The 12,826-nt window shown below is 42.5% G+C and overlaps 1 protein-coding gene across 2 annotated transcripts in view; it reads left to right on the top strand.

Annotated features, from left to right (window-relative positions):
* Positions 1–6,449: 6,449 nt before the first annotated feature.
* Positions 6,450–12,826, top strand: part of GOLGA5 (golgin A5) — a 53,174-nt gene continuing 46,797 nt past the window's right edge. Inside the window, exons 1-2 of one of the 2 annotated variants that reach the window (XM_029597833.1) lie at positions 6,450–6,629; positions 11,961–12,582. In XM_029597833.1, the coding sequence (XP_029453693.1) occupies positions 12,012–12,582 (571 nt within the window). In that variant the 5' untranslated portion in view covers positions 6,450–6,629; positions 11,961–12,011. Of the gene's footprint in view, positions 6,663–11,960; positions 12,583–12,826 lie in introns of both variants that reach the window. The other variant, XM_029597832.1, reaches the window with a different exon arrangement.

Raw genomic sequence — 12,826 nt, forward strand, 5'->3', positions numbered from 1 at the left:
GGAAACCATCAGGTCAAAAATAGATAGATTTTAGATAATAAAAAAAAAGAAACCGACTCCATAGGAAAGAGCTCAGAAGTGAGACTAGCAGAGACCAACAGCAGCCTTGAACTGGAAAACAATTACAGAAAAGAATGCATAATGTTATAGCACCGGATACCAGCCGTACGTTAATACTCTCTTTTGCAGGTTTTGACATTAACCACGTGGCTTGTGGGATCTCCTGCTACATGCCGACCAAGCAACATCAGCATTAACGCCGACCAAGCAACATCAGCAGTACCCAAGGTCTGACAAGCTGACAAGGCAGTGGTTATTTGTCATTGGATTACAGTGCACGAGGCAGGAATGAAACAGGAAACTGTACATTGAAATAGCAGAAAAGAAATAGGTTGTGGGTTTGTCATCTGAAAAACCTTATGATTACTGAAGATAGGCAGAAAAATCAGAACTGAGGCCGCCGTGGTTGCTTAAAGACCTTTACGCCGAGTATTTCTCCAAGCAGCTGTCAGAAGCCCCACCAGCCAGCTGGGTTTTTGGACTCTTCCTCACGAATGTGCTTGAAATATTTGTATACATTGGATCTAAGAACCAGGTTAATGTATGCAAATCTCTCTCAAGGACTGGTTAGAGAACTATTGGAATAAACCTACATACCCACTCTTAAAATATATGCACAATTTGTTTTATTTAGGGCTTTTGTAGCTCTCCCTTCCAGGTGCAATAGTTATCTGGGGGTGGGGTGGGGGGGAGGGTGCCACACTCAGTACTAGGATTTAGTAGTGACTCAGTCCTGCAGCATTGGTATGGATTCTCCGAAAGGGGGAAGAGGATTGACTTCTAGGCCGCATGGCAATTAGGTGGTAAAACACCATGGAGAAGTTCCAAAATTAACACCTCTAACAATACATAATGCCAAAAAATTAGGTATAAAAACCAATATAAAATATAATAACCAATTCAGAACTTGGTATACTTTTTGTATTTAATCACCTTAAAACAAACCAAGAACTGGTGGATTATTTGAGTCATCGTGTTGCCTGCCGATGCTGACTGCAGTGTTATGCTCAGGCTTGTGGACCCTTGGGCCGACGAGGGGATGTTACACCTTGCGGAGGATCCGTAGGTTCTCTCGTCGGGTGGCGAGGCAGGACAGAGGAGGAGAGCAGCTGACTCTTGGCACTGAAGACAGAAGCTACTGTGGAGACGGACAAGGAGATGAGCAGATGAGCGATCTTCACCACTGGTGGTCTGCGGTCCCCCCGGGAGGAGCCCGTAGGGACCCGACAGCTGTGACTTAGGTGGACCTAGAGAGGTCAGGGTATCGGTGCAAGGCCAACTGGAGCTTCGTCCTGGAAGCCCGCGGTCCCCCCAGGAGGAGCCCGTAGGGACCCGGGCCGCTGGGACTTAGGTGGGCCTTTGGAGACGATGGTCTTGAAGGAGTCCTAGGTCAAGTGCCAGAGGGTCGACGCTCACCAGTCCGAAGTCGTGTACCAGAGAATCACCGCTTGCCAATCCGAAGTCAGGAACCAAAGAATCACCACTTGCCAGTCTGAAGTCAGGAACCAGAGAATCACCATAAGCCAATCCGAAGTCAGGAACCAGGAACACTGAGACGAAACAGGAACCAGAGTTTGAGCACAAGGAACTCACCGAAGCAAGCAGACTAGACAGCGTTGGAGGACGTTGCCAAGTCGAGGAATGAGCAGAGGAAGCCTCCTTAAATACTTCCTCTGCTCTGGATCATTGGAAGCAGGTGAGTATCATTAAAAGGATCAGGTCCCTTTAAATCCAGCAGGGGGGCACGGCCTTGCGCCTAAAGATGGCGGTGGCCATCTTGGATTCCCTCCGAGGAGGAAAGCCAGCAGAACTCCGCGAGGGAGGCGCAGGGATGGCTCCCCAGCCAGCGAATAAATGTTAAATAACATTGCAGATAACTAGGACCCTTGTGGGACAGATGTGCCTACCCTAACCTGCTGCTTCCTGACATGCAGGAAGGAGTAAAGCCATTAAGAACATAAGAACATAAGAAAATGCCATACTGGGTCAGACCAAGGGTCCATCAAGCCCAGCATCCTGTTTCCAACAGTGGCCAATCCAGGCCATAAGAACCTGGCAAGTACCCAAAAACTAAGTCTATTCCATGTAACCATTACTAATGGCAGTGGCTATTCTCTAAGTGAACTTAATAGCAGGTAATGGACTTCTCCTCCAAGAACTTATCCAATCCTTTTTTAAACACAGCTATACTAACTGCACTAACCACATTCTCTGGCAATAAATTCCAGAGTTTAATTGTGCGTTGAGTAAAAAAGAACTTTCTCCGATTAGTTTTAAATGTGCCCCATGCTAACTTCATGGAGTGTCCCCTAGTCTTTCTACTATCCGAAAGAGTAAATAACCGATTCACATCTACCCGTTCTAGACCTCTCATGATTTTAAACACCTCTATCATATCCCCCCTCAGTCGTCTCTTCTCCAAGCTGAAAAGTCCTAACCTCTTTAGTCTTTCCTCATAGGGGAGTTGTTCCATTCCCCTTATCATTTTGGTAGCCCTTCTCTGTACCTTCTCCATCGCAATTATATCTTTTTTGAGATGCGGCGACCAGAATTGTACACAGTATTCAAGGTGCGGTCTCACCATGGAGCGATAGAGGCATTATGACATTTTCTGTTTTATTCATCATTCCTTTTCTAATAATTCCCAACATTCTGTTTGCTTTTTTTGACTGCCGCAGCACACTGCACCGACGATTTCAATGTGTTATCCACTATGACACCTAGATCTCTTTCTTGGGTTGTAGCACCTAATATGGAACCCAACATTGTGTAATTATAGCATGGGTTATTTTTCCCTATATGCATCACCTTGCACTTATCCACATTAAATTTCATCTGCCATTTGGATGCCCAATTTTCCAGTCTCACAAGGTCTTCCTGCAATTTATCACAATCTGCTTGTGATTTAACTACTCTGAACAATTTTGTGTCATCTGCAAATTTGATTATCTCACTCGTCGTATTTCTTTCTAGATCATTTATAAATATATTGAACAGTAAGGGTCCCAATACAGATCCCTGAGGCACTCCACTGTCCACTCCCTTCCACTGAGAGAATTGCCCATTTAATCCTACTCTCTGTTTTCTGTCTTTTAGCCAGTTTGCAATCCACGAAAGGACATCGCCACCTATCCCATGACTTTTTACTTTTCCTAGAAGCCTCTCATGAGGAACTTTGTCAAACGCCTTCTGAAAATCCAAGTACACTACATCTACCGGTTCACCTTTATCCACATGTTTATTAACTCCTTCAAAAAGGTGAAGCAGATTTGTGAGGCAAGACTTGCCCTGGGTAAAGCCATGCTGACTTTGTTCCATTAAACCATGTCTTTCTATATGTTCTGTGATTTTGATGTTTAGAACACTTTCCACTATTTTTCCTGGCACTGAAGTCAGGCTAACCGGTCTGTAGTTTCCCGGATCGCCCCTGGAGCCCTTTTAAATATTGGGGTTACATTGCTATCCTCCAGTCTTCAGGTACAATGGATGATTTTAATGATAAGTTACAAATTTTTACTAATAGGTCTGAAATTTCATTTTTTTAGTTCCTTCAGAACTCTGGGGTGTATACCATCCGGTCCAGGTGATTTACTACTCTTCAGTTTGTCAATCAGGCCTACCACATCTTCTAGGTTCACCGTGATTTGATTCAGTCCATCTGAATCATTACCCATGAAAACCTCTCAATTACGGGTACCTCCCCAACATCCTCTTCAGTAAACACCGAAGCAAAGAAATCATTTAATCTTTCCGCGATGGCCTTATCTTCTCTAAGTGCCCCTTTAACCCCTCGATCATCTAACGGTCCAACTGACTCCCTCACAGGCTTTCTGCTTCGGATATATTTAAAAAAGTTTTTACTGTGAGTTTTTGCCTCTACAGCCAACTTCTTTTCAAATTCTCTCTTAGCCTTCTTATCAATGTCTTACATTTAACTTGCCAATGTTTATGCTTTATCCTATTTTCTTCTGTTGGATCCTTCTTCCAATTTTTGAATGAAGATCTTTTGGCTAAAATAGCTTCTTTCACCTCCCCTTTTAACCATGCCGGTAATCGTTTTGCCTTCTTTCCACCTTTCTTAATGTGTGGAATACATCTGGACTGTGCTTCTAGAATGGTATTTTTTAACAATGACCATGCCTCTTTGACATTTTTTACTTTTGTTGCTGCTCCTTTCAGTTTTTTTCTAACAATTTTTCTCATTTTATCAAAGTTTCCCTTTTGAAAGTTTAGTACGAGAGCCTTGGATTTGCACACTGTTCCTTTTCCAGTCATGAAATCAAATTTGATCATATTATGATCACTATTGCCAAGCGGCCCCACCACCGTTACCTCTCTCACCAAGTCCTGTGCTCCACTGAGAATTAGATCTAAAATTGCTCCCTCTCTTGTCGGTTCCTGAACCAATTGCTCCATAAAGCTATCATTTATTCCATCCAGGAACATTATCTCTCTAGCGTGACCCGATGATACATTTACCCAGTCTATATTGGGGTAATTGAAGTCTCCCATTATTACTGCACTACCAATTTGGTTAGCTTCCCTAATTTCTCTTAGCATTTCACTGTCCATCTCACCATCTTGACCAGGTGGACGGTAGTATACCCCTATCACTGTAGTCTTCCCTGACACACAAGGAATTTCTACCCATAAAGATTCAATTTTGTATTTAGTCTCATGCAGTCACTGTGCCTCCAATACCAATCTGGGACAGGCGATCACAAAGAATCTGATGGTTCAGTGTATCAAATGCCAATGATAGATCTAGAAGAATGAGAATAAATCTTTGTCCAGTGTCCTGTCCTCTTAGAATGACCTCTAGACTAGATCTAATCAGAAGCTCTCTGCTATAATTCTGTCTGGCTCCAAACTGGTATTGGTCAAGCAAGTTGAGTTAATTCAGATAATACTGTAGTTGTTCCAAAACAGCTAGTTCACAAACTTTGCTAAGGAGAGGTGTAGATGAATTTGGACGATAATTATTTAAATCACTGGCAACTAAATTAGGTTTGCATTTTTTTTTATTTAGTGTTCCCTACTGCAGCAAACAGGTCTGGTTTTCAAAGTAACCAAAATATGCAAATAAAACCTGGTTCTTGGACCAAATGCATGCAATTGTGGTTAATGAATATTTGTTGTAGAAACCTAAAAACCAGGACCAGAGCAGAGAACTGCTGCCTGAAACCAGGACACTTCTTAGTAAATTCCAGGTTCCATGCAAGGAATGCTTGCTCTGAAGACTTTACAATCTTAAGGGGCTTCTGTGGCACCAGGAGACAACCAAAGCTGTCCAAGGTCAGACTGACTGTTAATGGCAGAAGCAGGACTTGAACTCAGGTTTACAGAGAGAAAAATTTGAGATGTACTACATGGATAAACATTTTGACAATCAAACACACTTCTGAGAGATATGAAATGTTTCTCTCTTTGACCTGCTAAACAAAAGACATCCACCTTTAATACCTAATTTAAAAGGCTCATTAGTATTCAGTCCCTTGCCTCTCATTGGCTCCTGAGAAGTATTGTCCACCCAAGCTCTGATGCAAAGATATTTCGTTTGTCCATTCAAAAATAATTTAACATTTCATGGAACGTTAATTACAATAAATTCTATTATTGTATCATTCCAGTCATGTCCACTGGGTGTCAGTGTAACCTAACAAATATAGCACTGGCCTCATCAAAGGGAATGTATGTGGAAATTTCTGTAAATAAATAAATATAGCCCTCACAATTTGGTGAGAATTACTTCTGTCTTTTTAAAAGAAAATATTTTACATTTGCATTCCTTTGTAACCTACAAAAGGAATGCAAAGAGTTATGTATATGTCAATATTTGTCTTTTGAACTCAGCTTGGCTCATCAGTGCTTTAATTTACTCTAGCCAGGCACCTAAAGAAACAATTCTAATAAGCCACTGGCTTACACTATTACATAGAAGAAATAGAATTACAAATACCACAATGTAATATAATGTAATTTCAAACATCAAATAGTCAAGAAACTAGGTTACTTGGCAGCTTCATAAACCAAAACAAATCAAGAAGGACTGGCGGGGTTTAGAGGGCTGAGAGCATAAGCATTGCCCTATTTCATGTGGAAAACAGCAGCCCTGGGCTCCAGTACGATGCGAGCAACAACCTGCCTTTAGTGCATGGTGGATGGATGATTTATTACATTATTATTATATTTCTACTTTAGGTTAAACTTTGTTCTCCAGAAGGCACGGGCATGACACTTTGCCCGAGGGCCGCTGCCGAAAGCTCGGCAGCTTTGTCACCCGACTCGCTGGCTCGTGTTTGGGTCGCTTCAATCATTGGGCGCCGACGTGGACTCTCTGGCCCGCTCTCTGTGGTCGGTCCTCCGGCGCCGCGGCGGGCGGGCGTGCGTGCGCGCGCGCGCGTGTGTTTGTTTTGTCAGGCATTCTCCCGGACGCTCCCGCTCGGGGTCCTGCGTCCGCCTCCGTCACGGCAGTTCCGTGTCCACGTCTCCAGGAAGATGGAAGCTGCCTGTTGCCTTCTGTGTTGAGTGAGCGTCGGGGGCGCAGACGTCCTCCCCGCTGGGGAACGGTGAGCGGCGGTCGGAGGGTTCCCGCGCCGCAGGTGAGCAGCGGCCCTGTGCGATCGTTGCCACCCTGAAGCGCTGCTCTCAGCCGGGCTCGTCGCATGCGTTTCCTGATTCTCTGCCTCCCGTGCTGAGACGGTTTCGCCTGAGCCTTCACTGCCTCCCTTGATTCGGCCGCTGCACCTCTCCTCCGCCTTCTGGGCTGACCGAGCGCGCAGCTGCCGCCTTTAATGCTTTTTCGCACCAATTACTGCAGTAACCGCTATGTGAGAAACGTGAGAAGGCTTTAGCCTAAGAAATTTCTGCTGCAAGGGTCATCTGCAGTGGGGCTACTTTTGTGCAAATAATCATTTTCTTTATCAATTTATGTAGCTGTCGCCTTCTCGTACAAACATAGCAAAACAAAAATTACAAAATAACTATTGGGCTGAAAATGCAATTCGAGTGATAAGTGTCTGCCTTCGCATAGTCTCGTTAACTTCTGGAGTGAATTCTTTAATAGATGTGTATGGTTTGTGTGTACGGAGATGTTATTTTTTATTTTTCTTAATTAGTAATTTTTATTGAAGTCCAAGGAGAGAACAAGGGTGTAACAACGCACCTAACAGCAAACAAACATAGAGCAAGGACAGCATTTAAACTTCATAATTGAACCCCCCCCCCCCCCCCCGTGCTGCAATGTCCAAAACTGAAAAACAAGTGTCATAAAAGACATACATCATCATGGTATGGTGTACACCATCAAAAGTCACAAAAGTAATGTTAGAGTGTCTGAGAATAACAAACTAAAGGGATCTAAATAGTTTCTCCAGGAGTGATGAAATAAAAAAGACTTTCTCCAGATCAAATATGGGTTCCAAATGAGATTAAACTTGCCAAGCTGATGGTGTTTTGCCGCAGAAATTTTGTACATGGTGCAAATTCTATCTAAGCATAGCAACACTTCCTGTATGGTTGGGGGGCAGCGGCGAGGCTTTTTCCAAGATATTGCAATCTCCATCCTCATGGCTATACAAAATTTTTTTTATTTATTTGTTTTTATTTATTAATTGTTGAATTAAGAGTTGAGCATTAGGTTCACTTGAGTTGTCCTGGAGGCTAAGAAGTGCCAGTTCTTTAGATAGATGAACAGAAACCTTCAACACTTCTGAAATCATGGTTGATAACTGCTGCCAAATGGATTTTGTGTGTGTATGTGTGTGTGTATATATATATATATATATACATATACACATACACACACACAGTCCCACCACATGTGGATGTAGGATCCTGGTGAAGAGCATCTACGCCAACATAACATACATAAATTTTGTCCTACATTTTAGTATTTTAAGGGATGTAAAATGCCATCTGTATAACAGTTTATAACTATTCTCAATTATGGAGGAAGAAATTGAGGAGGACTTAATCCTTTGAAATATGAGACCACTCCACTCCTCTTCAGAGAGATTTAAATTAAGATCATTTTCCCATGCAATTATATGTGAAGGTTTATTCTTCAAACGGGTATTTAATAACTTGTAAATTTTGGAAATCAATCCCTTCACAATATGGGTTGCGAGCAGTAACCCACCCTGGAAGAGAGATCTTTCAGGGGATAGAAGAGATTTCCTCTTGAGTTCAGTAATAAAATGTACAATCTGAAGATATGAATAATATTCCAAATGAGGAAGTCTGTATTTAGTGCATAGTGCAGCGAAGGGTAATATCTTCCCATTTAAATTGATATGATCTACCTGAGAGAGATCTCTGGATTTCCTCTCATTAAAAGAATAGGTGGGTATACAGGGAGGGAATGCTGAATTATGGAAGAGAGAGGATGATTGAAAATAAAAGGCAAGGCCCACCAACAGATGCTTCGAGAGGGTCCAGACATTCAAGGTGTGTCTAGTAGTAGGGGCTATATTAGGGCAAGGCCGCCAGGACCGCCGGGGTTGCCACAAGGTAGCTCGTAGTGGCATATCTTTCATCCAAGCCTGCTCTATTTGTACCCAATGCTTCTCTACAGGGATGTGATGCCAATCAATAAGGGGGCGTAAGTGGTCCGCCATGTAATACTAAAGAAGATTTGGTAGCCCCAACCCATCATCCAGTTTGGATCGATAAAGGACAGATCTAGCTATCCTTGGGGGGGGGCCTCCGTCTCCAGATAAATCGAAGGAGCTTCCTCTGCCATATTTTCAGTGTAGAGATAGTTGAATTGGGAGAGTTTGAAATAGGTGAAGAAACCTCAGGAGGATATTCATTTTTATTATAGCAATCCTGCCTAGCCATGTAAAGGAAAGGTGACCCCCATCTATCCAAATCCTGTTCAATTTTCTTAAATAAAGGTACATGGGTCAGTTGGAAAAGGTCCTTTAGGTGTTTACTGATATAAACCCCTAAATATATGAGCTTGATCGAGGCCCACTTGAGGGGGGTGGTGAGACTTTAAAAAGAATTCAAGTTGAGTGTCACAAGAGATGTTCAAATGTTCTGACTTTTCCCAGTTAATTTTAAAGCCAGAGACAGGGCTGAAGGAAGCAAGGTGTCTGATTCAATGGCTATCAGAGTTGCGTGAGGGTTACTAATAGTAAAAAGAATATCATCTGCGACTAGTGATCATTTATAAGGCATAGTATCCATTGGAAAACCAAAGATGAGGAGGTTATTGCGTATAGTGGTGGCCAAAGGTCCTAAGAATATAGCAAAAGGAACAGGGGAGAAGGGGCACCCCGTCTAGTGCCGCGTTGGGCATTAAAAGTATCTGAGTACCTCCCATTAATTTTTAAACAGGCTTTGGGATTAAGATAAAGGGCATGAATCCGATTTTGAAAGAATGCACCAAATTCCATGATCTCCAAGGCAGCAAATAAAAAAAAAGGCCCGTGTACCATATGGAACGCCTCTTCGGCGTCTATGGCTAGGAGAAGGAAGGCTATTTGTTTTTTTTATGTGCCCCTCAGATTATATTTAAAATTTTTCAGACAGTATCACTGACCATCCTGCCCGGGATAAAGAGAAGTTTGTTTTGTATTTAATTTACACTGGTTTATTGTGGCAAAACTGGGGTACTTAACTGTTAAGTGGAAGTTAAAAGCACTGCAGCTGATAGTGTAATTTTATATTGTTCCTCTTTGACAGTCTGTCAGTTTAATGTGACTAAATGTCATTAAAAGATTTTTGCAAACTGATTTTCTATTGAAAGGATGAGCTTCTCACAAAAATAGTAATTTTAATATTGATGTATTTTGCCCTTGTAGTTGGCATTTGTAATATCCGGAATGGAACGTAAATATTTGCTTCCTAGTTAGCTGTGGTTTCTTGGTTGGTAAGCTGTGATAGACAAATTGGACGTTGTGACTTTAGTGTGGTGTGACCAATTGTAACTTAGCATTGTCCTTTCACAAGCCCTGCATGCATACCTGTGGTTGTAATAGAAATGAAAAGATAACTTGGAAAATGTCTTTGGTAAAACAACCAAACAAAGCTCCAGATAGCTGCTGGAGTTCACATACACATGGAAAAACAAGCATTACAATATAAATAGTGAAAAATCAGAAAGTATCCCACGAACAGGTCTGGCATAGACAGGTGCAGATGAGCTTCTTTCAGTTTTAATACCTTTTTTTGTGTTTACGATCTCTGCCGTTTGGCTGATCCATGCATGCATCTCCCTGACTGTGAAGCTATGCTTCCTTACATTACTTCTGAGGGTACCTCTTCCAGCTTCCTAACAGATAAATCTTCCTCCTACAAAGTAACACCATCTCTAAATTTATTTCCAAATCATATATTCTTTTGGAAGGAGGGGTGCCTGGCCATTTCTTTTTGCTCCTTTTTTGATTTCCAGCTCAGTTGGAACCAGGAGCTCGAATCTGCTGCCATGACCTCGCAGTTGCAACTGCCCAGGGATTTTTTCCCTGGTTTTTTTTTTTTTTATATTCCTTCTCAACTCACCTAGTCCAGTCATCCCAATGACAGTCCTCAGCCAGGGGCCATGCACTAAGGTTCCATCCAGAACCCTGCAGCCATGGGGCCACTAGAAGCTGCAGTTGCATGATGGGATTCCCTCCCCCTAAGGGCTGTGAATGCTACCACCTCAGCTGAACTCAGATCCATCACATGGCAGTGCACAGCACTGCACCTGAGCTGCCAGACTGGTCCTAAGTCATATCCTGTCTAACATGGCACAGTTTAAAATAGCCTGACCTGCCAAGTTTTGTATCAGTGACTGTATGTATTGTCGATTTTCAAAGCATGTCTTCCACCCTGCAACAGCTTCTCATCCACAGCTGCCAGCTTCAGCTGGAAGGGGGATGACCACACTATTACGTACACATAAATGGCACAAGACATTACTTTATAAGAGCAGATTTGGCGCATGATTTGTTCCAAAAGAGGGTCAATGTACAAGAAATAAAGAAAAAGTACTTAGGATTAGAGTCAAACTATTATTTTGAGCTGATATACCCCATTCACAGAAAGTGCTGTAATAAGCCATGAGTAAAACGTGTGGTGAACTTCAATGCGCCTTTTCTTTACTCTCATGTAGCAAGCTAATGGCATGCTAATGCGTCAGGAGTTAAAAATAAAAGCAAGCTAACCTGAAAATGTGTGCACACAACACATCCTTAGGATGCAGAAAACATGATTTAACACAAACCCTAAATACAGGACCTCTGCATCACCAAGTTCAGTCCCGTAGATTAACTCTAGCCCCCAAAATGAGTTTTCTCCACCTCTGACCAGAAGTTAAATTTCTAGCCTTAGGAAAACAGGCGTTAAGGCTATGTACTTCCCTGCATTGGGGAGTGATAAGCCTTGAACAGCATGGGATGGGCATGATGGAGCACTAATTTGTTTCCGCTCACCTTTTTTTGTTCACTAAACTCCTTGTTAAAGAGGGAGTAAAGTTGTGCACATAGCAAGTGCAGTTTATTACATCGAGTCCTCAGGTTGTAGAGCTCAAATTTTATATTTAGGTTATCAATTTCTTATGCTACTTAGCCCCTTATTTAGGCATAAGCAGAAGTCTAGAGTGCCAAATATCCAGGCCAGAGAAGAGCCTGCCTCCACTTGCTTTATTGCCATGTGCTGGCACAGCTTCGAAGGGATGCCATCATTGCACTCTGCCTGTGGGCGCCAAAATCTTAAATCTGACCCTGCTACTTATACACACAGTATCTGTGCTGTGTCGGTTGCTTTGTTGACTACTTGCTGTTTACAGACAGCATTTAAGGGCCCCCTAAAAAGACTTTTTTATTTGAAGACGCTGCAAAATGAAAACGCCTTTCTCAGGTCTTTTTTCAGAGCATATTGATCACACTATGATTTGGTTTTTCCTTTTGTAGATCATGTATCTGGAATTCTAACACTACGCAGGTTCTGAAGAAATCTTCAAAATGTCCTGGTTTGCTGATCTTGCTGGAAGGGCAGAGGATCTTCTGAATAGAGTGGATCAAGGAGCTGCAACAGCTCTGAGCAAAAGCAAAGACCATGCTGGCTACTTAATCTATGAAGATATGGACTCTGAGGTCTCCAGTCAGCATTTGGAGCAGCAGCAGCAGAGCACAGAGTTGAAGTATCAGACTTATGCTAAAGCTAACTATATCTCCTCTGCAGCTGATAACATAAAGCAGCACAAATCTACATTGCTAGCTGGCACCGCAAATGTAAAAGTTGTGTCTAGGTCATCCACAGAACCTCACCCGAGTCCTGCGGGAGACGTGTCCACGCCTAAGCCCTCCGTCCAGTTTGTGCGGCGGAAAAAGTCCGAACCCGATGATGAGCAGTTGTTTGATTTTCTTAATAGCTCAGAAAAAGCATCCAATGGGAGAACGGACACCAAAAAAGAGAAGAGCCAAGAGATCTTCCTGCTGAGCCACTCTCGGACGTCGAGTGCTAGTTCTGTTGCTACCAGTACGCCGAGTATCAAAACTACTGAGGACAACTCCACCAAGAGTCAAGGCCATGGTAGGGTATCCAACTGGAATTAGGAAAGGACATCTCATTTATTTACAAATCATTATAGATGAGATTTGTAACTCAGATCTTTTCCCCAGAAAATGCATTTTTATATGCTGCTGAACTTACTCTGGTTCCCTCTTTATACATAAAATATTTATTTTCTGTTGGAACAGAGTTTTGTTTTGGTCCTCTGTGGAACTAATTTAGAGATCACAGCTTAGACCAAAGCTTCCCAGTCCAGATACTGAGG

This window comes from Rhinatrema bivittatum, chromosome 4, assembly GCF_901001135.1.
Source record: "Rhinatrema bivittatum chromosome 4, aRhiBiv1.1, whole genome shotgun sequence".
Taxonomy (NCBI): domain Eukaryota; kingdom Metazoa; phylum Chordata; class Amphibia; order Gymnophiona; family Rhinatrematidae; genus Rhinatrema; species Rhinatrema bivittatum.